This window comes from Coffea arabica, chromosome 1e, assembly GCF_036785885.1.
Source record: "Coffea arabica cultivar ET-39 chromosome 1e, Coffea Arabica ET-39 HiFi, whole genome shotgun sequence".
Taxonomy (NCBI): Eukaryota; Viridiplantae; Streptophyta; class Magnoliopsida; order Gentianales; family Rubiaceae; genus Coffea; species Coffea arabica.
Genome location: NC_092311.1, coordinates 52,123,039 through 52,147,946, shown reverse-complemented (window position 1 = coordinate 52,147,946; position 24,908 = coordinate 52,123,039). Strand labels below are relative to the sequence as shown.

At 37.7% G+C, this 24,908-nt stretch overlaps 5 protein-coding genes across 6 annotated transcripts; 4 read left to right on the top strand and 1 right to left on the bottom strand.

Annotated features, from left to right (window-relative positions):
• The first annotated feature begins 637 nt into the window (after window positions 1-637).
• On the top strand, window positions 638-5,288 carry LOC140013544 (uncharacterized). 2 transcript variants are annotated; one of them, XM_072062855.1, is made up of 3 exons: window positions 638-1,571; window positions 3,421-3,507; window positions 3,608-5,288. In XM_072062855.1, exons 1-3 carry the CDS (start codon window positions 1,221-1,223, stop codon window positions 5,015-5,017), a joined length of 1,848 nt encoding a protein of 615 aa, XP_071918956.1. In that variant the 5' UTR covers window positions 638-1,220; the 3' UTR covers window positions 5,018-5,288. The 2 variants fall into 2 exon arrangements, with proteins under 2 accessions (XP_071918956.1, XP_071918960.1); XM_072062859.1 differs by having other exon boundaries at window positions 1,360-1,571; window positions 3,670-5,288.
• A 333-nt stretch (window positions 5,289-5,621) lies between these two features.
• On the top strand, window positions 5,622-9,921 carry LOC113714371 (uncharacterized). The gene is made up of 8 exons (XM_072062865.1): window positions 5,622-5,963; window positions 6,396-6,608; window positions 6,722-6,913; window positions 7,000-7,202; window positions 7,323-7,401; window positions 8,046-8,184; window positions 8,331-8,420; window positions 8,573-9,921. The coding sequence occupies exons 1-8, from the start codon at window positions 5,859-5,861 to the stop codon at window positions 8,656-8,658; spliced, it is 1,107 nt and encodes a 368-aa protein (XP_071918966.1). The 5' UTR covers window positions 5,622-5,858; the 3' UTR covers window positions 8,659-9,921.
• Window positions 9,922-10,520: 599 nt separating this feature from the next.
• Window positions 10,521-12,396, top strand: LOC140021600 (ammonium transporter 1 member 1-like). Its single transcript, XM_072072834.1, has one exon. It carries the CDS (start codon window positions 10,770-10,772, stop codon window positions 12,270-12,272), a length of 1,503 nt encoding a protein of 500 aa, XP_071928935.1. The 5' UTR covers window positions 10,521-10,769; the 3' UTR covers window positions 12,273-12,396.
• A 1,951-nt stretch (window positions 12,397-14,347) lies between these two features.
• Window positions 14,348-18,241, bottom strand: LOC140013540 (alcohol dehydrogenase class-3). Its single transcript, XM_072062850.1, has 9 exons — window positions 18,054-18,241; window positions 17,811-17,947; window positions 17,534-17,580; window positions 17,092-17,417; window positions 16,522-16,604; window positions 16,367-16,442; window positions 15,487-15,644; window positions 14,814-14,975; window positions 14,348-14,727 (listed from the first exon to the last, which is right to left on the bottom strand). The coding sequence occupies exons 1-9, from the start codon at window positions 18,085-18,087 to the stop codon at window positions 14,611-14,613; spliced, it is 1,140 nt and encodes a 379-aa protein (XP_071918951.1). The 5' UTR covers window positions 18,088-18,241; the 3' UTR covers window positions 14,348-14,610.
• A 2,724-nt stretch (window positions 18,242-20,965) lies between these two features.
• LOC140013532 (uncharacterized) lies at window positions 20,966-21,929 on the top strand. Its single transcript, XM_072062844.1, has 2 exons — window positions 20,966-21,419; window positions 21,586-21,929. Exons 1-2 carry the CDS (start codon window positions 21,313-21,315, stop codon window positions 21,821-21,823), a joined length of 345 nt encoding a protein of 114 aa, XP_071918945.1. The 5' UTR covers window positions 20,966-21,312; the 3' UTR covers window positions 21,824-21,929.
• Window positions 21,930-24,908: the final 2,979 nt, after the last annotated feature.

Here is a 24,908-nt window from a genome sequence, read left to right as displayed (position 1 = left end):
CACAAGGGAGTAGGTCTGTCAACGGGTCGGAATTCATTATTCTGGATTCGGACTCCGCATATCAAATCGGATCCAGATTCGACCCGTTTACCCGGTGGGTTTTCTACTATATGTTTCGGATCCGGATTCGACGGGTCTCGGATTCGGGTTCGGGTCTACCCGAAAAAAATTATGAAAATTTACAATTTCTAATAAAAATGAGAAAAAAAATATTTGTACACTAATTTCTAACTAATACAAAAAAAAAATCAAATAAGAAAATAAATCAAATTGACTTTACACAAATATATCACCATAATCAAATTATATTGATAAATATACATATTTTAAATTATTAATCCATTTATATCCGGATCTGAGTCTAATACAGGTCGGAATACTATATTTCGTATTCGACCCATTTTTTTGATTGATAAAACGAATCCGAATCCGGGTCCAGGTAACAGAATTAAATTCTTACCCATATCCGCAATAATTTCACGGATCCGGATCGATTCCGAATCTAGACCCGGATTGTTGACAGACCTACAAGGGAGTGCCACAGCACAGCACAAGACTGAAGGGAGTGCCGATTAAATTTACAAAAATAAAAAATGGGAAAAAAAGTTTAAATCACAATGGGTCCCATTATTGCTTGCTAATTTGGTTAACGGAAACGGGGAAGTGGAAGTCCGAAACTCCCACCAGGCACCAGCGAACTGACAGCGTAATTCCCCACGCTTGCCTCGTAAGTCGTAACCTAAGCAGCAAGTCCTGATTCCTGAATTCGTCATCGTCAATCCTTCTTTCCTCCAGAGCGAGTGGCGGCAGCAAGACTCTCCCGAGTCACGACGCGACTCACGAGTCTGTGACTCATCCACCGATGACGCTACCAACAAACCCTAGTCTACCAAACCACCCCCCATCCATTCCCTAAGTTATTTTCAGCAATCTCGTTGGGTCTCTCAGAAAAACACTTTCCAATTTAATGCTCGCTCAAAGGGGAAAAAAAACTGCCAACATTTGAATTTCACTGTCACAGGCTCACTCACGAACCCTAATTTTTTTCTCAGTATTCACAAATCAAAACCCTTGTCAAATTTCGATCTTTGTTGCTCCTTGATCTCACAGATGTAGTAAAGTTTCTCTATTTTATTTCTTTCTACATTTATGTAATTTATCTGTGGGAATACAGAACAATAAATTGGGTGAAAGATTTCTGAGTTACTTCCAAGGTTGCAATGGCTGCGCAGGAGACGGTTGTACTGGATATAAGCTCCGATGAAGATGTTGGTTGGGGAGATAACATGTCCGCTGCCGGCTGCGGCGGGTGTCGAGATGACAGTGATTGGATATCAGAGCTATTGGATAAGGTAGATAAAGAAATGGATGATTCCGATGAGGTGGTGGTGGTGGGTGAGGTTATTGCCAAGCCCAAATTCAGGCCAAAGCCTTCAGTAAAATGTGTAGATAAAGTTGATGATGATGACTGTGTAGTCTTGGAAGCTGACCCGGATGCGCCGGTTGCTATTGAAAACGATAAAAGAGAGGATGATCCCGACGAATTGCTTGTTGTTAGCGAAAAGGGCCAGGTATTGCTGCTGTTCCTTCTATCACCATGGTTAAATTCTTGGATGTATTTCTACACTCTTGATATTTTTCATTTGAAAAAAAAAATTGCCGCTTTAGAGCTGAGATGGTTGTTCTTGTTCCTCATTGCCTAAGAAAAAGTGAACTGTTTTGACGAGTAAATTGGGGAAGCAGTAAGGAATATTATGTTTTTTCATTTAAGAGTGAGACATTTTAATCCCAGTAGTTACGCATTTGTGTTACAAAAATTACTTAATAGGTTGAATGGAGTTGGAATTACTAGTGCACTTACGTCTGATTACTTGAAGATATGAAGATGCAAGAAGATATCATTAAGCTACTGAATATCTGTCTCCAGCATACGTCTTAGCTACCTATGGTCCTGACAGACAAACTTTTATTTGGGAGATAACAACCGGCATGGTCTTCTTTCAATCTTTATATTATGATTCTTTTTTTCGTTAAGAGTGAATTTACCTGTTCTGTGTGTTGGTTGTGTGTTTCTGGCTAATGAACTGTGAGCATTACAAACTCCTAAAACAAAAATCTCCTGTCTTAATTTTCATTCAAGAAATATTGTCTCCTAGACAGACTCGCCTGCAGTCTATACTAGTTGAGAATATGAGGAAAAAGTAGTTAGTAATTTACGAATGAACAGTTTTGGGAATTATGAGAACAGAATTGTTTGATGTCGTACTTATTGTGTGCTTTATTATGATGATGTTCTCAAGATGCGGTCAGGCACAGTTTCTTCAGAGTCATAAAGGAGGATGACTCAAGGATGAACTTGGCTTTGAATGTGAGCCATGAAAGGTCAACTGTTCTTTCTGCGCCCTATATAAACGAGGGGAAAAATGTCCTTGCTTGTTAATGAATACTTGTTGCATCTTTCATACTCATCTTTCTTGCCATTTTTTCACAATAAAATTGGATATGACATCTGGACTTGGTTATGATTGGGTTTTGTAATTAATGTAATGCTTCCCCATTGAAAATGGAATATCCTTGTTTTTCTCTCTCATGTCCACAATAACAACTATGAAATGATACGTCATGGGTCGGATGTAATTGGTTGTGAATATAAATTTCCTGAATTAAATTTACTGAAGTTGTTACTGCATTGTCTTGTACATTTGCTTTTTCGTGATTAACTTTTCTCTTTACGAATGCTGTTCTTATTTTACTTTGGCTTCAATATTATTGCTTGATGTATGCATGTTTATATAGCCTAAGTTGTGCGCCTTTGATTTTTTTTGGGGGGGAGGGGGGGGGGAGGGGAGGGGAGGGGAGGGGGGGGGGGTGGGTGGGAGGGGTTTCAAATTGTTATATACCTTAGATGCTGAAATGGGGAATTTTTGCATTTGTAAGTTCTGATCTTGGAATGCGAGCTTGATTTCATTCTGCGGTTTCTTTTTTGTGGAAGCTGTATTTGATGCAATACCTGATATGCGGCATCTATTTAGGACAAAGGATTTCATTCTAACCTTGTAAATTTAAAGGCAGTCTGAACAGAGTTCTCAATAGCAGTCAACATTTAGTCATGTTGATCAGTGGAAACTTCATAGATTGTCTTATGAACCGTACAGGAAAATCTTTGTTTCTTACACTTAGTATTCTGATTTTTATATTCATGTCAGATCTACTTAAAATGGTAGGTGAGGTTCTTAAGTTTTTCGGTAATATTTTGACTAATGTATGTCAGCAGTATAATTTGTTCTACACAGTTTTTTGTATCTTGAAATCTGGATGTACATCTGGAAATTTGCTTCAGTTTTGTACTTTGTATACATGGATTTATGGGAACTTTTCCTGGTGCAGGTTTCTTCTGTTTGACTTTTGTTTTTCTTGCAGGTTGCATGTAGAGATTATCCTCATGCACGCCATCTTTGTGTCAAATTCCCCTTTAATTCTACTCCACATGATAGGCATTGTGAGCAGGTAATATTTCTTCTGTAGCCTTCTTCTTTTAGATTTGTCCGCTTACCTTCGTTTTTCAGCACATGCTACTCTTTTGATTCATAGTTTCTTTTAACTTCAGTGCCATTGTTATGTTTGTGACTCACTTGCTCCCTGTCTTCACTGGAGCACCGGCATCTCCAGTATTGACCATTGTCATGCTACTGACAAAGAGGAGTTCTGGAAATCCCAGAGGAAAAGTTCAAAGAAAAATGATGAAGCTCCACCCGTGGCTCCTGATACTTCTTTTTCCACAGGACTAGCTCCACCATTGCCCTCTGATCCTTCATTACAGAATCAATTATTTACCCAAGCTGCGCATCAGCTTTCTTCTATGCCATCTATTAATGGCACACAAAATAACATAAATCATGGTAGAAGCCAACAGTCTGGAAATTATACGAGCGTCTCTCCACAGTTGCGGAGTACATATAGTCATCCTATCCCTGGTGACAGGAGACACAGTGCTGGCAACACAGGCACTCGCTACATTTCTCATGTACAATTAAAAAGGACAAGAACATGTGGGGATGTATTACCAGCTAATAGGTACTGTAATAATTCATCCAGAGCCAGCCATGGATATCAGTCTACCAGAAGCCATCCTTCTACGACAAGGTGGTTAGACTCTGTGACTCCAGTGATTAGTACCTTTGAAGATTCCTCCAAGGCAATTGTTGGTGGTATGGCTACTAGAATGTCCAGCTTACCAGCTGTGATAAACATGGCCAATGGAACTGCAAATCATCCACCGTCTCATCCTCAGATGTTACGTCAAACACATGGGAGCAGTATAGATACAAGTACAGTGGGTCCTCAGCGTCAATTGTCTTCTCAAATGTATGGCGACTTCAGCATCACTAATCCAATGCCTACACAACCTGGGGTTGCCGCGCAGCCAAATTGGGACTGTCCCTTCGATAATTCATTTCCTTTTCAACCCCTAACAACTACCAATCCTAATGATACAAGATTCTCTCAAGATCCTGTTCCTTCTGAATCCCTTGTAACCTCGTGGGCCAACATGAGCAACTGCTTTGAAGGTGCTTTTCCTACTCAGCCAAATGCTGATAGTGGCTTTGACAATCCGTTGCTGCATTTACCGCAAGAATGCGGTCAAGTCGCTTCTTTATCAAGTCATGGGGAAGATACATTTAAACAAGGTAATCAAACTCGAAGTACTTTGCATCCAAGTTGTGCTGAATTTGGCTTTGGTTGGGACAGTACTCCTAGCCACGGCCAACAACCTCTTGCTGATGAGTACAACCGGCTAGAAAACGCAGTGCAGAGAGATGAGCCGGCAGTCAATGCTGATGTTGGTTCACAATTATATGGGAGCGCCAATTCTGCACCATTGGATTTCCATTTGGACTCCTGGATGTTTGAAAATCAGTCTGCTTTGGGTGCTTTGGAAGTTCCGGTGCCTCCCGAGCTTAATGTTTTCTCTCCTGAAGCTGCTACTATAGATGCTGGTCTTCTCTTCGACTTTTAGCTTTTGGTGAAGCTTCACCTACGTTTGTTCTACAATCCTGCTTTCGACCCCGCCCCGGGGAAAAAAAATTTTTTGGGGGGGTGGGTGGTGGTGGTGTTGCGGACGAGTTGCAGAGATTGCCCTTGCCGTCGAAGGTTTCTGTACAGAGGCTGGTAGCTTTTGTAAAGTTAGTTGTATATTAATTGAATTATTCTAGACTTTGTCAGCCTATCCATTGAGCACTAACTTTTTTTGCTCCTCAGTCTTATTGAAGCTGTTCCGTTTGCTTTGACGCTGGGTAGGATTTTTGCGTGTTTTTTTATTAGGTAAATTACACAGGAACGGTGATAATCTGAGGATCTTTTGGTACGAGGGACAGCTTCTTGAAACAAAGACGAATAAGCAACTGAACTCGGCTATGACCTTAGCTTAATAACATCAACTAATCGGGCACAGTTAGCATAATTAATTTACTGCAACGAATGGCAAATTAGCAATTAGTAGCAAAGAGAGAGAGAGAGAGAAGGCAATTTTGTAGTTGTTTTCTGGGTTAATCCCTCCACATTATCCAAATCGATTTGAAAATGGGCCGTCAAAAGTGTCTAGAAAGATCCGCCCAATCCAAAAGTCACACCCCATCTCAAATTTGAAGGCTCTTTCTTGCTTCCGGGTTCTCTTGTCAAATACCAGTACTATAATTCTTAAGGAGCGCTGCCTTCGATGGCTTTCGTCAAATGGTAATTCCGAGTGTGAGTGTGTGTGGGGGTTTGTATAGTGTATACTGACGAAGGTTTGTTTTCGGGGAGCGAGCGACCTGCTGAGTGATCGGGTTTAGGTAGTAGAGTATTCAAAGAAAGCCAAGATGGCGCTGTGGATGGAGGCGGGCTCTGAACCCAAAACAGAGAGCGAGGTTGTAGACCTTGAAGCCATCTCTGCCCTCAAACAATCTACTGCTATCGAACTCAAGGTTTCTCTTCCTCTTGCTTGCCTTATTTATTCGGAGCTTTTGTCTTTCTTTTGTTTTATTTTGTTTTTTCCTGGTTCATCTGTTCTTTCTTTCCGCCGCGGCGGGCGGGGGGGAGGGGGGGGGGGCTTCCAATTGGGTTTTGTTCTTGGTCCTTTTGGTCACTTGGACTATTACTTTGCTGTTGGAGATTCGATTTCAGATGTAAGTTCAGAAAAAAAGATTCAATATTTGAAGGAGATACTTAGAATTTGAATATTGTTTACTCACCCAAACTCCCCCTGGATAAGCCCCCGTCGCTTGCCGTTCAAGGGGTGGTTCAATATACAAAACCTAAAGTTGCGTATTCACTAATTTCTCCATCAATTTAGCAGAGTGCATACATAAGAGTACATGCATAAGAATAAATTTTTGATCTGGGTCAGTTGTCTGCAGGAAAATGGAAATGAATATGTGAAGAAGGGGAAGAAGCACTATTCAGATGCCATTGACTGTTACACCAGGGCTATTAGTCAGAAGGCTTTAAGTGATGCAGAGCAGTCAATCCTCTATTGCAATAGAGCCCATGTCAATTTGCTCTTGGGAAATTATAGACGTGCTCTCCAGGATGCTGAGGAAGCTATCAAACTTTCCCCAACAAATGTTAAGGTTGTTTATCTGTAAGTCCATTTTCTGGTTCAGGCTTATTGGCTCTGGCTTACGTTGGCTCGTGTATTTCTTTTTTAGATGTCATGGATGTTTATTATGTATTACTTCTTCAGGCATTTTACAGAGCAGTCAAAGCTTCGATGTCCTTGAGTCTGTTGGCTGAAGCAAAATCATATTGTGAAAAAGGGCTTGAGCTATCACCAGAAAATGAAGAACTAAACAAGCTAGCTGGTCAAATTGATCTACTGAAGTCCGAGCAGGATCGCCGTAAGGCTGAAGTTTCCAAGTCTGTTACAGCTGTTAAGGTCTCAAATCTATGAGCCTTTTTTAGTTAAAGAAATCTTGTGTCAATCCTAAATAGTGTTTGAACCTTCTTGTGTAAAATATGTAGGATATGATCTCTGCCTTTGAAGAAAGAAAAATAAAAATTGGGAAGGCTTTGTATCAAGAACTCACTGGTGTGAAAAAGCCAACTTTGGACAAGAATAATATCCTGCATTGGCCTGTTCTTCTCCTGTATGCAGAGGTTATGTCCAGTGACTTTATTGAGGACTTTTGTGAGACTGACATGTTTTCAACTCACTTGGACGAAATATCCTTTTTACTTTGACATCGTTTTTTGTCAAGTTTATATGCTGCTCTCTTTGGACCACTAATGTGAACTTTTTGTTATCGATTGATGAACTTCTTGGGTGATCCTTAGCTTCCCTACATGTTTTCAGAAAGTTCTCCTCCTTTGCCATGGGATAATGAGCATGCTTATACACGTGATGCTCTTGAGTTGTACTATGAGGTATGATATTTTCTGCCACTCTTGATACATCTGTGTATGTTGCTAAAATAAAGCTTTTGATTTGACTCGTAAGATCTGCAACTCACTCGATGTAAGTGGACAGTATTTCTGGTGGGCTTCTGCACATTGTTTAGAAGAAAATTTGTTCAATTTTTCTTTCCAATATCTGATAATATTAAAGTTTTTCAGTAGGTATATGTACCCTTTGACAAGTCCTTTGGCATTTGTGAGCTCATTGGCTTCCCGAGTGACTGAAAGAAGTTGTGGTAGTTCAGGGTGCCTTGTAGTTACTTTCTGTTCTGTGCTACCATTAAATCAATCTCTGAATTGTAATGACATTGGATGACTGATAATCTCCCTTTATAGTTATCTTCAAGACCTCGTCTCATGTTTGGATAAATTCTCTTTTGCGGTCCCTGAAACTGCCTTATCGTCCTTCCAGTAAACTCTTAATAAATTGTTGCTATGCGGCTTCTGAAAAAGGATATCTGGAAGAACTTAAAGAGGGTCTGATAGATATATTCTTCAAGGTTGTTCAGCTTATGAGCATGATTGTTATATGTTCCCTTGGGGTAATTTGTTAATATGTTGATGTGTATTATCTTGGTCTTTCTTTTTTCTTAAGCTGAAAGTTGATTTAACAGGCTGACTCTGGAGTTCGTTTATCCAAGAGAGAAATCTTTCATTGTCTCGCAGATGGGACAGCTGCTGCTAATTTGGAAAAGTTTGATATCGAGGAAAATGATGCTGCTGAGGAATCAAGTAGTACTACTGTTCTAGGAGGTATGTTGCTCTACCTGCCTGTTAATTAATACAAGCTGAAAACGTGTTGCTATTATTCCTTAGCGAACTAAGTTGAATCCATACACAAGTATTCGTTTCCAGTTAAAGCATTTCTCTTGGGTTTGACTTGGTGAAATGATTTTTAGGTGGTGGTATGAGATGGATCAAGGTAAATGAAAGGAGGCGACTTTATGATGTCCTAAAAGAACCAAATCTTGTTGTCCCCGGCATACCTGGTATGATTTTATTTATTTTTTTATTTATTTTTTTACTTTGAAGACGATTCTGTGAAGATGAGCACTCTATCTTGGAAACAAAGACGATTCATCATTCAAGCTTTGCTTTTTTAAACGCATCTCTGATGTACATTTTCTGTTGTTTTGCGCAGTATTCTACGTTGTTTCAAAGAAGTCCAGTTTCTATAAAGAGTTCAAATCTGGTAATTGGGCTCCTCCACCAAGCTCATTTTGGTAAATAATACACTTCCAGCGGGGGGTTGATGCGTTTTCCGGGTTTTTTTTTTTTTAAAAAAAAAAAAAATTATTAATTAATTATTGTATGTTGTTTTTCCTACCTCATGAGTTGATTTTGATCGCTGGCAAGAATTGTCTCGCCAATTATTCAGTGTACATTAGACATTATTAATTAGTTGTTCCGTGGAAGGATGCTGCAGGAGCAATTCTTCTTATTACTCAAAAAAAAAAAAAAAGAGCAATTCTTCTTAATTTATGGAGTACACAAGAAAGAAAGTTGCGTCCTCCTCGTATTGGTTGAGAAATTTATAAAATTATGATGAATTTTAAAAAAATTCTACGAAGGGGGCATTTTGAGTGTGGGGTTCTGTCCAAGGGATCTTCGCATTCAGCAAATGCGAGTTGAGGGAACTCGCATTTGCTGAATGCGAAGTCTCTTGAATTTTCCTCCAACGAAATCCAAAAAAAAAAAAAAAAAGAAAAAAGAAAACCAGACCTCGCATCTCTTAAATGCGAGGTCACTGTGCTCAGACCGCAGACCGCAGAATGCGATCTCATCTCAAAGCTCAGACCGCAGAATTCTAGCGTGATGCCAGGAATACCAGAGATGGCACCGGCGTGTTACTAGTGCTGCTTACACCTCCCATGTCCTTGGTCTTGTGGAGGAGGAATGTTCCAGACAGGATAGTCACAAAGCCACATACTTCAGAGACAATTTGCGATGCACAGCCACGAATTTGAAAGCCATTTGCGAATGGAAAAGAAAATGTGCAGCGCAAAGGGTCACAAAATTGGTTGGGGATGACTGCTGAGGCAGAAATGGCAGCTGGTTGGGGTGCAAATGGCGTCTGGTGGAAGCTCAACAATGGCGGACAACAACCGACGAGAAAGAAAGAGATTGAGGGATTTTGGGCAATTTCCTCTTGGAAGCTTGGACTGGTGTCTAGCTACGCAAAAGACGAGAGAGTGAGCTGGATGTGCAAAGTTTCGTTCCAATTTCTGCCCCTCTACTTATGGATTTGAATGCCGAATGTTTGACGTAAAGAACGGAGCTCTGTTTTTGGGTTTAGGTGAAAGAGACAGAGAAATGCGAGGTACTTTTTTTTTTAAAAAAAAATGTATCCTAGCTCGCATTTGGCAATGCGAGCTAAGTAAGTTCGCATTCAACAAATGCGAACAACCTCATTTTAGAAACGCCTCCACCAATAGCCTTACTTGTAGAAACTCTTTTTTTTTTCATCATAATTCAAGAATTTACTCCGTATTGGTTTCCTGGTGCACAACATTTTGACCGACCCCTCAGGATTGAATAGAGCACGCATTTAATAAATATAATACTAGGAGAGTATTTAATCCGGAACATGGACACGGAGGAGTATCTGCTGCAATTTACTGGATTTGTCAGAGAAGAATTCTCGATCACGCGTCTAACTTGAAACGCTAATGTGAGTAGTTGTTGGGCTTTCGACTGCCCAGAGGGCTTTCGTTATGGTTAAGGTTGTAAAAATAGCCTTAAGTAATAAGATGTATATCATAATAGATGTAGATTCATACTTATTTAAGTAATAAGATGGTAAAATTTTGATAAATTTAACGTTTCATACACAAAAATAAGTTCAAATTTGGCATAAACGTGGCAAAATCTTCGGAAACTATAGTAAATTTATCTGTAATTTTAGTTTCATAACTTTCAAATATATCCACACATTATTCACGTCCGAATATATATACTATCTCGTATTATACCCTACTAACTATGGTAAATAGTAGTACTAAATTACTTTGTGCAAGACCCATAAGGTGGTCTTAGATTAGATTCTTTCCAATTAATTTCAGTTTCGCATGGCGTCTCCCAATCTTCCTAGACTCCTTCATTCACTCACCCTGAAGAATCTCCAAGAATATCGCATAGCAAATGGTTATCCCGGCCTCGTTCAAATTCGACCTTGGAATCTCTCCTCAGATTCAAGTTGTTCCACTGCCTCCCTCTCAACTCTATAAAATTAGAGCCGATAAACCCCTCCTGGGATTCAATAAACTTGTATCGCAATCACAGTCACAGTAGGTTGCTAAATACCAATACGGACAACACCAGAACAACAAACATTTGCCATGGCGTCAGCCGGCTGCTCGGCAGCCAACCTCAGCTCATTCCTAGGCGGGGGAGCCACAAACGCCACAGCCGCAGCCGAGTACATATGCAACAACTTCAACACTGTCCACGACAGGTTTACGGACACTGCATTTGCAGTGGACACCACGTACCTCCTCTTCTCCTCTTACCTGGTCTTCGCCATGCAACTGGGCTTCGCCATGCTTTGCGCGGGCTCAGTCCGGGCAAAGAACACCATGAACATCATGCTCACTAATGTCCTGGATGCCGCAGCCGGTGGACTCTTCTACTACCTCTTTGGCTTTGCCTTGGCCTTCGGTAGCCCATCAAACGGTTTCATCGGCCATCATCACTTCGGACTCGAGAACTTCCCTAACGAGTCTTCTGACTACAGCTACTTCCTTTACCAATGGTGTTTTGCCATAGCTGCCGCGGGGATCACGAGTGGATCAATAGCAGAAAGAACCCAATTCGTTTCGTATTTGATTTACTCTTCATTCTTGACCGGCCTCGTTTACCCAGTGGTGTCACACTGGTTCTGGTCTAGCGATGGCTGGGCGAGTGCCGCCAGGACCAACGGCCTCCTGTTCGGATCTGGGGTGATTGATTTTGCAGGGTCGGGGGTTGTTCATATGGTCGGGGGTATCGCAGGATTGTGCGGTGCGCTCATTGAAGGTCCTCGCATTGGCCGTTTTGATCATTCCGGAAAGCCCGTAACCATGCGCGGGCACAGCGGGACGCTTGTGGTTTTGGGTACTCTGTTGCTATGGTTCGGGTGGTATGGTTTCAATGCAGGGTCTTTTATCAATATCCTGAAGGCTTACGGGAAAAGTGGAAGTTATTACGGACAATGGAGTGCTATTGGGAGGACCGCAGTCACCACCACACTAGCGGGATGCTCCGCTGCGTTGACGACTTTGTTTGGGAAAAGGTTACTCGTGGGCCACTGGAATCTCACGGATGTTTGCAATGGTTTGCTTGGTGGGTTTGCAGCCATCACCGGGGGTTGTTCGGTTGTTGATCCGTGGGCAGCAGTCCTTTGTGGGTTTGTTGCTGCTTGGGTGCTGATTGGGTTTAACAAATTAGCTGAGAGAGTAGGGTATGATGATCCCCTGGAGGCCGCGCAACTTCATGCTGGCTGTGGTGCGTGGGGCATTCTGTTCACAGCACTGTTTGCAAGGAAGGAGTATGTGAATGAGGTGTACCCGGGCCAACCAGGGACAGGGAGGCCATACGGACTGCTGATGGGCGGTGGTGGAAGGTTAATGGCAGCTCATCTTGTGCAGATTGCAGTGATCACTGTTTGGGTGGGTGTTACCATGGGAACGTTGTTCTGGATACTGGGCAAACTTGGACTTCTGAGGATATCTGCGGAGGACGAGATGGCAGGAATGGATCTTACCAGCCACGGTGGGTACGCTTATGAAGACGATGACTACAACACATCCCTCGAAAGTGGAAGGAAGATGGAAAAGCCCGGTGGGAATCCAGTGCCTGTTTGAATTGTTTACCTCACCTCACCACAGCTTCAGCTTTACGGTTTAAACTCCTACCCCTATCCTCCTCAAATCTTTTTCCCTTTTTTTTTTTTTGGTCGAAGTTGTTCCTCAAATGTTTGTTCCTCGACAGGCAAAAAAAAAAAACTACTACTTATCGTGAATACAAGACCATTCCACTCTCTGGTTGTCTTACGCTGGTGAAATTTTAACATGCTTAATGTTCATATACAAAAGTAGTGAGCGAGCGTCGTTCTTGTACGTACGGAGTCATAATCTGTGCATTGACAATAAGACTGACCGACAATTAACTCATGTCAACTATGAACTCACCCAAAGTTCTTGTGGGTGGGTTCAACCTAGGGGTGTGCATTCGGTGCAAATTCGGTAGTTCGGTGCACTGAATTCGGTGAATTCGGTTATTCTACCTGTAAAAATTTAAATCGTTTTCAATTTCGAATTGGGCATAACCGAATTCATTCCGCAACCGATTTCAAATTCGAAAACGGTAATGAATTCGGTTTAACCGAATTCATCTATTAAAAAAAAAAGATAAAAATACCCTGTTATCAGCTTAAGTTTGCAACGCTGCTTCCGTACACCTTACAGGCTATGAGGCTAATTGCAAACTAATTCTAATTGCAAACTTACAGGCTACAAGCCTAGTAGCCTACAACACCAATTCAAAGGAAATCAACATCCAAATTATTAGATTCATTATGCTCCTAAATGTGTACTTTTTAATTTACAAATTGGGGCTCCTAAATTATAATACATTCATTATGCTCCTCAATGATTTATAAATTATTACTGATTTGATCCCCAAATTTATTCATAATTGAACACATTACTTATGTTCTAATCATTTTGTGGTTTAATTGGCATTTATTTGATCACTTATAACTAGAATCCTTAGTCTAAGATTAGTAAATAGATAATATGAATTTTAACTTATTTGATAACTTATGCCTAAAATCATTAGTCTATGATTTAAGGAACACATAAAAAGTGATTAATTTAAACTAGAATAAACCTTAGATTGTACAATGATTAGTGATAATTTATGAATTTATAATTTACAATGATTAATAATAAGTAATATTAGTTACAAACTTACAAATTACAATGAGTAATGATAAGTTATATTACTTACAAACTTATAATTTATTTCAAATCAAAATAAAATTTATTTACTTACATATATTATTGTGAAAGTCAATACACTAGTACATTGATTTGCAATTCATATGCATTCACTTACACTGCTAACTACTTAGTTGTCTTATCTATACTTAAAGTCTTAAGAATTAAGATTAGTGAATAGATAATATGAATTTTTATGTTAAATATGTAGAGTACACTAATACTTGCAAGTTAGAGATTACGCATTCAAATATTCAATAATTCAAACATGAATGATGTATCAAATTACCAATATCTAAATTTAATTACTAATTATGTTTATTGTTTAATATTTAGTATTATACATATATGTGTTAATTATTATCTAATTCTAGTCATGTTACTCATGTATAAAATAATAAGTATTATAGTTATCTTATATTGTTATGTATTACTATATATTTGTATTATTATAGTCATATAACAATTAACAAATACTAAAATAATATATTGTACATTATTATATATTATTATTATTATAAGTATATGATATGATGATAAATTGATAATACCATATACTAATTATTATTAATAGCATTTACCTATATAATATAATAAAGTATTAGTAGTATATACTAATACCAAATAGCATTTATCTATATATTATATAATTTTATATACCAATTTGGTAATTCGAATGCAGTAATGCGGTACCCGATTTCAATTACCGAATTTAAATGCGAAATCGGTTATTACCTAATTCATAATCTCATTACCTATTTCATACCATATTAGAATTCGGTGAATTTGGTACGTACCGAATTTGTACCAAATTACCAAATTCCCGATTTCAAATTACCGAATTGAATTTGAAATCGGTTATGAATTCGGTAAGAACCGAATTTGCTCACCCCTACTTCAACCAGATAATGACGCTTCTTTTGGTTTACTCCCCATCGAATAAAACCACGGGCATATTTCGCCTGATCATTAACATTCATCAAGATACCTGCCGCCAAAACCAAAAAGCCCAAATGTCTTAACAGTGACAAAAAGGGGCCTTTGGTAACAAAACAAATTTAGAGGATAAGATCATCAGAAGAGTTCCACCCCCTCCCCTTTTGGAACTTCTCAAAGAGAGTGGAGGTGACAAAGGGTAGCAAAGTTCAGAGCTTCAAATGTTATTAAACTGACAACCCAAAAACAACCAAAGTTGTTTCATTCACTCGAACACACTAAGCACAACGCGCAAGCAACCACCGTCATGCATCAGATCAAAAGCTTTGTTTATCTCCTCAAGCGTCAAATTGTGGGTGATGTACTCGTCTACTTTGATTTCCTGCGATATGAAGAAACAGTAAGCAGGACAAAAAAGACACGATAAAATGCTCTGGCAACGTGCTACGCAGATTCTGGAGAGCCAACCTTCTTCATATACTTGTCTACAAGCCAAGGTACTTGGGAACGACTTTTGAACCCACCAAATGCTGTTCCCTTCCATACACGACCAGTCACAAGCTGAAACGGACGAGTGGATATCTCTTGACCAGATGCTGCAACTCCGACAATAACTGATGTACCCCAGCCCTGAAATTAGAGGCGTCCATCACAATCCGCCCATCAATATAACCTACCCAGGCTCGCCCCTTAATTTTGAATGGATCTAAATGGGTACCCATTTAATTGGTGAATAGTGGATTGAATTGGCTCACCCATTTATATCAATTTAAAAATAATTATATATTTAAACTCAATTTTTAGTGAGAGTCAAGTAAATAAATTTAAATTTCTTACTGATCTAATAACAATAAAATACCGTTATTTCTTGTCAAACAGCATGTGAAAAAATTTTAAAAATAATAAGTAGAATTTTAAGTGACTCATAAATGGATAACTGGGTATAACCACACCCATTTATTAAATGGGTATAAATAGGTTGATCCAATTATACCCATTACCCAATTATCACCCGTCCAAATCCGTCCGAGTCATCCATTTTGACATCTCTACCTGAAATGTGTACAAAGAATGTAGGATGTCTTGTGCATGACCCCAAGATTGTAACATAGATCAGTAAACCAAATCGACAACAATTTACCTTGTGACAGCATTCCAAGGCAGCTCTCATGACAGAAACATTTCCAATGCATTCAAAACTATAATCAACGCCCCCATCTGTAACATCCACAATGACCTGCTGTATGGGTTTCTCATGGTCTTTTGGATTAATAAATTCTGTCACTCCAAAGTTCTTCGCTGCATACATTTTTGCCAAAAAAAATGGATGAAAGCAACTCTTGGATACTTGTCTATCAAACAAAAACTGATTAAACTTTTCCAGAGTGCCAATGAAAAACCAATGCCAGCACTGCAATTGTTACAGGTTCGAGTGACAGTTGTTTATCACATAATGATTACCAATTAAAAGAAAATCTCCAACTTATGGTGATAAATATGATTAATTTTTGAGCTATTAAGCAGCAGGAATATTCAAGAATTTTACATTAAACAGTTCAAAAAGTCATCCGTACAGTGCCTTCTACTCTGATAATGAAAGCCAATTAAAAATAGAAAAAACTTTTAACTTATGATGACAAACATCACTAGTTCTGGACTCGATCAATGAAAACAACATTCAAGAATTATAGTTTAGGCAGTTCAAAAAGGTAGATAATTTAAACCCTACATAACAGCAATCCAAGAGTTGGTAATTTCAAGAAATAAATGCAGCAAAAGCTTTTTCTTTTCCCTTTCCCTTTCTCCTTGTAGAACATCACCCTCAAACCAGCACTGTAAAAAAGAACCCCAAAAGCCCGGGATTCTCATTGAATCCAACATGTCTCAATCTCACATTCATAAGGGCAATATTATTCTTTAGCAATAGAAAGAAAAATGGAAACAAAACAAATTCTTAAATACTCAGCAGGGTGTTAGCCGCTATTAGAAATTCCAGAAACATGGGTAATATTGTACTGTACCTCTATCAAACTTCGTGCTATCTATATCCAAGCCAATGATTCGGGAAGCACCCGCAGCCTTTGCACCCTCTGCAACCTATAGATTAATACTTGAGTTATCCAAGGAAATCACACAAATTTCAGCATTATAAAGTTAGCACTTATCAGATACTTACAGCAAGCCCTACAGTGCCAAGGCCAAAAATAGCAACAGTGGAACCTGGTTCTACCTTTGCAGTGTTCCAAACAGCTCCAAGACCTAAACGTCATCATAGAATAACTAGGGGCACATCACATGAGAGGATACTAATGCTTCGTGTAGGCAAATAAAGACGTGTACAACAACAATTAACCAGTATGCTGCATTAATTCAGGCAGATCAAAATGCAAATCACTGAAACTTAATTCCAAAAGGTTGAAAACTCAAACTGTAATGAAAGAGAGAAAGAAGACAGCGAATTGTATTGTGTACCTACTGTGCTAATAAGAGAGCCAACTACCGTTTGTGCTAAAAAAAAAAGGAGCAATTTAGACACATGAGATCCTCATTTTCCATGAGCAAAGGTGGTCTGAGAAGACACGCCACAAATTTATATCAATATAGGTATTCTCAAAAAATTCAAAGCTATCCAAATCATCTTAAGAAAATCGAAAATAGTATGTAAGAATTTTGTAGGCACTTCGCAATTACTCCCTCCATGTAGTCTGCATACAACCATAATTATAAGAAATAAACAAAGCTTTACCAGTTGGAACCCCACAACCGAGAAGACATACTTTCTCCAAAGGAGCATTTGGATCAATCTTTGCAACACTAACATCATGGACAACAGTGTACTGACTAAATGTTGAAGTTCCCATGAAATGATAGATGGGTTTCCCATTGATAGAAAAACGACTCTTGCGATCATTCATCATAACTCCAACTCCTGTGGCAGCCCTTACTTTGCCACAGAGGTTGGTCTTTCCCGACTTGCAGAACTTGCATTCCCTGCATTCTGCCTGGTAACAAGGTATTACATGGTCCCCGGGCTTGACTTCAGTCACACCTTCGCCAACACTTTCAACTATTCTGCAATTTCCATGGCAATAAAAAGGGGAAGCACTGTATTAACGTTTCCTCTTCAGCATTTCACCTAACCAAAAGCCCCCAAGTACATTGAAAAGTACAACAAAAGGGGAACATACCCTGCAGCCTCATGACCAAGAATACATGGGAAGAGACCCTCAGGATCCTTCAAACAAAATGACAGGTAGTCAGAAAAGTGAGCCAAGGGAACTCAATGTCAAAGCACAATACCAGAAACAGCAGCAGCACAGGTTATGATACTGTACACTGCAAGTTTACCGCAAGCATCCCAGATTGAAGATCAATCAGCATTAATTTTGGGATATCTTCTCTCAAGAACATCAGACCAGTAGCAGCAAACTACATCCCATTTCCTCGAATTTAATCCATACTCACCTTGCCACTCCAGGTGTATGCATCTGTATGGCAGAGGGCAGTGTAGAGGATCTTGACTCGAACTTCGCCGGCTTGAGGCGGAGCCACCTGCACGTCCTCGATTACCAAAGGTTTATTGGGTTCCCAGGCCACCGCCGCTTTTCATTGCCAAATTTCCAGCCAGATCCCACATCAGTATCAGCCAAAAAAAAAAATCAAATGCAAAACAACATGAACGATCAAATGAAATCAAAGGAAAAGTACCTTTGCAAGTAATCACTTGACCTTGCGTAGCCATAATTACTTACTTATCTTTGAGATTTTTTTTGCAACCACAGATCGGCCGACGATAAACGAAAGGACACTTAACTGTAGAGTGACCACGACTGAGGAGTAGGCGAAATCATACTTGATCATTATCACCGGAAGTATTATAGCCACAACGCTGACCCATGTTGACCCCCCCCCCCCCCCCCCCCCCCCCCCCTCCCCCAAACCACAAAAAAAAAATTTATAAATAAAAAGGCTGATCCGGCCCTTGTTTGATCCGGAAGTATAAATCCGTCGCATTGAATTTGAATGCAACAAAAGGCCCAAGTTTGGTTTGGGTAAAATTCTTCACATGCATGTGCCCGTGGAAATGGATGAAGTCATTTACGCCAGTTTATCAGATTGAACAAAGCCCATTTACTTCTTTCGGACCAAAATTGCTGACCTTGTTGTTGAACAAAGGGAGAACATTTAATTGGTCCATGAAAAGTGCTAGTGTTGATTCTTTTTTTTTTTTTTTAAGCCAATCGATAACATCTATAATATCCTATTCTAAGAAGAGAGGAGGAATCCAACTGAATTGTACAAGGGGCTAGATGTTCCAACTGAGGCATGTCTATTGTTGGTTGAAAACTATATGCTTGAAGGGCTCACTTTGGTGTTGAGCCCTGAATAGGCCAATAATAATAATAATAATAATAATAGAGAAGTTAGCACGGAATGAATAGGGAAATTCTTGATTTTCCGTTGATACAATATATATATATATTTGATTTTACAAAATAGGGATTGCAAGAAATAAAATGTTAAAAGTCGAAATTTGGCACGACAAAGGCTGTCCTTTTAGTTTTTACCATCCGAACGGAACTATTAGGCACACAGGTTTGTTTGGATAGAGTATTATTTGAAATAATTACTGTAGCATTTTTTGTGATGTAATGTATGTGAGATAAAAAGGTAGTTGGAAATATAAAAAGATAGGTTGAGAAATGTGTTTATGATGCAAACGAAATATTATTTAGAGTTACTATCCAAACAAATCCACATGTAGTTCTGTTTGCTTTTTAGTTCATACTAGACCCATTTAGAACAGATTCTTTTTCCTGTTTCCTTCAACCAAAAAAAAAAAAAAAGATTCTTTTTCCTGTTTAATTATCTACCGCCTTGTTGGGCCACATGATCTAAGCGTAATGAACTCCACTTCCCAATTGCCATGTATTGGCACGTGCAATATTTTCCCACCCCAGAAAAGAAAAAAAAAAATTTCCCAGATTCGTTGGTTGCTGCAGAGATGAATCCAATCTAAAGAAGGAAGAAAGAAAGAAAGAAGAAAAAAACTGATTAAGTAAATCGTGAAATGTCAGCATCCTCCAGCGTGAAGATGGTGATACCTTGAAAAGAAGAAGAAGAGCAGGGATGGTGAATCTGGGTCAAATCGTCACACCTGTCATCCAGTAATCATTTACCACCAGTCCTTATCAACTATCATAATGGTGGTCAACCATTTTGACCAGTGGAATCCTATTCCTATCCACCATGCAGTGCCAAGTTACTCCTATTAGCATCACATTCTAGTTACTTTGGGAAGAAATCTTGCCAGTGTCATAAAGTAAACTACTACTGCAGTAATAAAATACCATGTTGGGGAGGTTAAATCTGGGGCCGGCCGGCTAATTAATTTGCTTAATGACCCACCCTATATTTAGATATTCATGAAGTTTTTTTTTTTTTTTTTTTACTAATGTGCGATGAAAGTGATAACCCTCTTTGTGTCCATTTAGCTTTGCATACAAGAAACGTGCTTATATTAAGGAAGGAACGAGGCCATCGCACAAACATCGCTCCTAGGTTTATTGCCAAACCAATGTGATTTTCCCAAGTTAGTAGCTTTTGGGCGGTGGTGTGATTATATATGCTCTTTGAACCGCCAGCTGGTGCATTATTTTTCTAGAGCAACAAAAGCAATTTGATAAATGAAGCTCAAATGATGCTAATAATAATATTGGGATTAATCTTGTGTACACTGACTGACAGTGTATACATTTTCATTATTGGATGTACGATATATAATTCAAATTTGAATTTGAAATTCAAATTTTGCATACGTGTCGTGTCATACATCAAATCGTGATAGTGTATACACTGTCGGTGTATATAAGATTTACTCATAATATTGTGATACATTACCATTGTTTTCATTAAAACCCGAAATTAAAAGATAAATCTCATAGTTATTCATTATTGTGTAGACTAATAGAGTAGTAATAATTATAAATTAGACAACCGTCGACTCTTCTTTTTTTTTTTCATCGATATAACTTTTTTTTTCTTTTTTTATAAATGGAAGATTTTGAATCCAATATTTTTTATTTACAATTCCTCCCTCAAATATGACTAGTTTGTTGTCACGCTTTGTCAATTAGGCTACAAAAATGAATTTAAGTATGGTATATTTATTGTGCTGTGGTTGATTCTAATTGTTACCCTAAAACTATAGTTGTTTATGGACTTCAAACTGTTGAATGCTTATTAATTAAATAATGCAAACAAAAACAATAAAGATGATTGAAAAGTGTGTTGGGATAGATGATTATTTGGAATAATTTTTTTTTAAAAAAAATATTATAATATTTTTTTGATATGATGTATGTGAAATAAAAAGGTGATTGAAAAACGCGTTGATAATGCAAGTAAATTAATGCGTGTAAATAAGGTGTAAATAATGTGTAAAGCCAAACACGCTAAGATACGTCCAAATCGGTGATTGGTACAAGGTTTTGGTATTCAGAGTCCTTGGTGCTACCAAATTGGTCGAAGGCGTACTGAGGGGCTGAAAAAAAAAAAAGATATGTAGAATAAAACTTTACGAAAATAAAGAAGCTTTTTTAAAGAAACCCCCGCTTGCTTATCAACTACAATAAATATGCGCGGGTGTGCGGTAACCATAATCCAGACATACACACAGTTGCTTTTCCCATTCCTTGTGGAGTCTCTCATTTAACTTATCAAAACAAAAGCAGAACCTCTCCGGTCTCTAAAGTCTCTCTCAACCCGACCTGCTTCTTCCTTAAACCTAGAAATCTCAGGGCCGTATGCTTTGTGCCTCCATAATTCACTTTCATCAGTTCATGCTAGTATCAAAGAGGAGCAGGCAGGGACCGACAAAAGAGAAGATAACTCAGCACAAGTTGTACAGTTGGCAGTATATTATTGTACCCTTGCCCTAAACTTCCCTCGCTAATTAATTCCTTTCATGGCCGCTGAGTCTACCTCAGACTCTTCGTCTAATTTAAGAATTATTGTCCAAAAGAACCCATCGGAGTCCCAACTCTCGGAGTTGGGCATCAAGTCCTGGCCAAAGTAAGTCTCTCTCTCTCTAATCTCTACCGCTCCCTCTTCTTCTTCTTCTCTTTCTTTTTTGGCCTTTTTCTTTTATCCTTGTTTTCATCTCGTGTCATTATTCTTTTTCATTTTATGTGACTGATTTGGGATGAAACCCAAAAATATATATATATATAAAAAAAAGGTGGGGTTGCTCGCCAGGAAAGTACCAACTGAAGTTTGATGCACGAGAGACTTGTTATCTGCTGAGAGGGAGAGTTAAAGTGTATCCCAAGAACTCATCGGAGGTGGTTGAGTTTGGAGCCGGTGATCTGGTGATAATTCCCAAAGGACTCAGTTGCACTTGGGATGTCTCGGTTGCTGTTGACAAACATTATAAGTTCGACTCTTCTTCTCCGTCGTCTTCATCATCAGGATCATGATTTTCGGTCATCTTCTTTTTAATTTTTCTTGTTCTTTTTAATCATTTTTCAAGGAATGTTATTCAGATTAATTACAACTCTATATATTCATTGATTTTTTTCTGTTGTTCTCTCTTCCACCGCGCGCACAGTGAATGGTTAACTGGACCGGTTGTATCAGATTTTTTTTTTTCTTTTTAAGATTTCGTTTGGATGAGCTGTTTTTGGCGTTTTTGTCGTGTAGTTGTGAAGAAAGAAGGCACGATCTTTTTCAGCAGTCAAAGAAAGCGAAAACAATTAGTCAATGCATGTCCTATTCAAACTCAAAGTTCTTTGTCTACCAACAAAAAAAAAAAGAAGCTTTATATGTTCCTTTGACTGGTCAAAATTATGATATTTTATCGTGAAATTGCACGACCTTTTGTAAGCAATGATTTAGCCACCGTACACGGAGAACGCCACCTCTGCCCCCGTAGTTCCCAATCCCATTTTGAAATGCCAAAAAAAAAAAAAGGGGGAAAAATTACAAAGAAACAAACCCATTAAACCAGCAAAGGGACCGACAGTGTTCTTAGATCCACCAGATCGTGAATCGATCTTTTTTTCGAACTGATTTGTAGCGCAAAATTGTTTTGATAAAAATTCAGTCAAAATCGTCAAAAATCTACTAAATTATTAATCTGATTTGACTGGTTTATCCGATTATTTAACCTTTTTTTTCTTCTTTTCAAACATAATTTGAATTATCTGAATTGTAACTATTTCATATATTAATAGAAATCAGAAAATATCGTTTACTTAATGTAAATGTTAAAATCTTTCACTTTTCTGAATGATATCTAAATCAAGATGTTTTTCATCTCTATGATATTATTAATTTAGCATCAATAATTTCAACTTGCATTATTAATTTGTTTTAATTTAATTTTTTAAGTAGTTTTGGATAATGAACATATTTTAACCATGAATTTACATTTTTTATATTCTAATTAGGTGTGTATTTGATTGTAAGTCTAATCTTTTTGAAACATTTTTTATGATTAGTCGAATATAATTAAGAATTTAATTTCAATATTTCTAAAATTTATAAAAATATAAAATAATTATAACATTGTACTGACGTCGGTGAGTTTTTTAGAACAGACCGATCCAATCAATTAACTCCTGATCCAATGATTTAGCCGAGTCACTATCCGATACGAATTTAACAACATTGGGGATCACGAATGCACGAAAGACAGACAGATGGCTCCTAAATCTCCGGTACCCAAAATAGGGCGGTAAAATAATTAAATCCTCTGAGACCAGCATGGCCTTTGGTCAAAGGAACAGTTTCAAAAATCTTTCATTGGCCTCCTCCTAAATTTTAAAAATTTCATTAACCTCTATTGAAATTAACTATGTTATAACATTTCAGCTGAACCAACAATAAAAAAAAGTGATATCATAAAAGAGAAAGATAAATATTATTTTACCATTGCCCCTCATCTATTGTATTAATTAGTTAATCTAATACAAAAAGTAATGACTATTTTCAAACTAAAATTGATCACATATAGCATAATAGATTACAAACAATGAACATTTTTTTAAGCCTATCAATTATCTACAACATAGACATCTTTTCTATATCTATATTCAGAAGCATCTAAGACGATGCAACTACTAACTAATAAATTAAAGAAAAATACTAGAATTTGTTTTATTGATTATCATGGATCATATCACATATAACATCAGAAAAAGGTATATTGTTTTATATTTTTCACTACTGTTAGGCCCATTGTTAAGATTCAAAAAAGATCAATCACAAATAATTAAAAAAATTGCAAGAAAAACACTACAGAAACCAAACTATAACATCACAAAAATTTCAACAACTAACCTTAAAATGTTGACAAAAAACACGATTTTGAGGACCCCATGGTAGGAATTATATTCTCCTCTTTAGCACCCTTTCTCTAGTGGTATATTTGTAATAATGTGTTTCATAATTACTGTTAATTCAGTTTAATAATGGTTAACTATGACTTACCTAATTATGTTAGCATAATTGTGTAATATCCAAAAGGTTGTGAGGCTTGCAAAGTCATTTTGTTGTTAATGATGTCAGCTTTGCGCCCCAAAATTCTAACAGGGGAGATCAGTGTAATTTTTGAAAAACTTAAAATGAGGCTAGTGAGATAATTAGAAACCTCATAAGATATTTTTAAATTTTTCCCTTAGCCAAATGATAAGCACACCAAGGTGGAAAGGGATTGAAGGAATATGGAATGTGTTTGGATAATGGTTTATTTGCAAAAAAAAAAAAAATTTAATTGCATCATAACACGTTTTTAACAATATTTTTATTTTTGCAATCATCGTTTTATCTTAAATATAAAAGTGTTATAGTACGTTATTTAACTTTGAGGCTTAAGTTGTCACAGGCTATAAAAGAATAGTAGTATGATCCACTCCTACGGTATTAATATTAACTAGTGCTTAAGGTGCACTCTAACGTGCGTGGAATTAACAAAAAAATATATTTATCACAATTATCTATTTATTAAGCTTTTTTAATGAATTTTATGAGTCAAATTTCATTATAATGTAGATAATCATACACAAAACGAAGATTCTCGAATTAGCATGAGAAAGTTGTAGTTAGATGATAATTAAATAGATAACTACATTTTGATTCAAATAATTATCTATAATTGAGATAAATTTGCCCTTATAATTAAGGATATATTAAAAATTTTAAAAAATAACACGGTGTGTTACACCATACAATAATTGAATGACGCTCTTCCTTTATATATTGTATAAATAAGAGTTATATTGTATATATAAGAGTTAATGGAAAAAGGAGATAAAGATAAATTTAAAAATAATAAAGTTAATATCAAATCAACTACTTACACGGTCTTTATTATTGTATAGATATATATTAGTAAATATGATCTCTGGCATTGAATGACGAGACCCGCCCACTATTTATGACGGGAATTAATATCAGCCACCCAGGGGAATAGAGAATACGGAATCTACCAGTATGCCATGTACTTTGAGTCTTTGACTAAGCTCACAACTCATATTGGCTCCTTTCTCTTTTGGGTAAAGG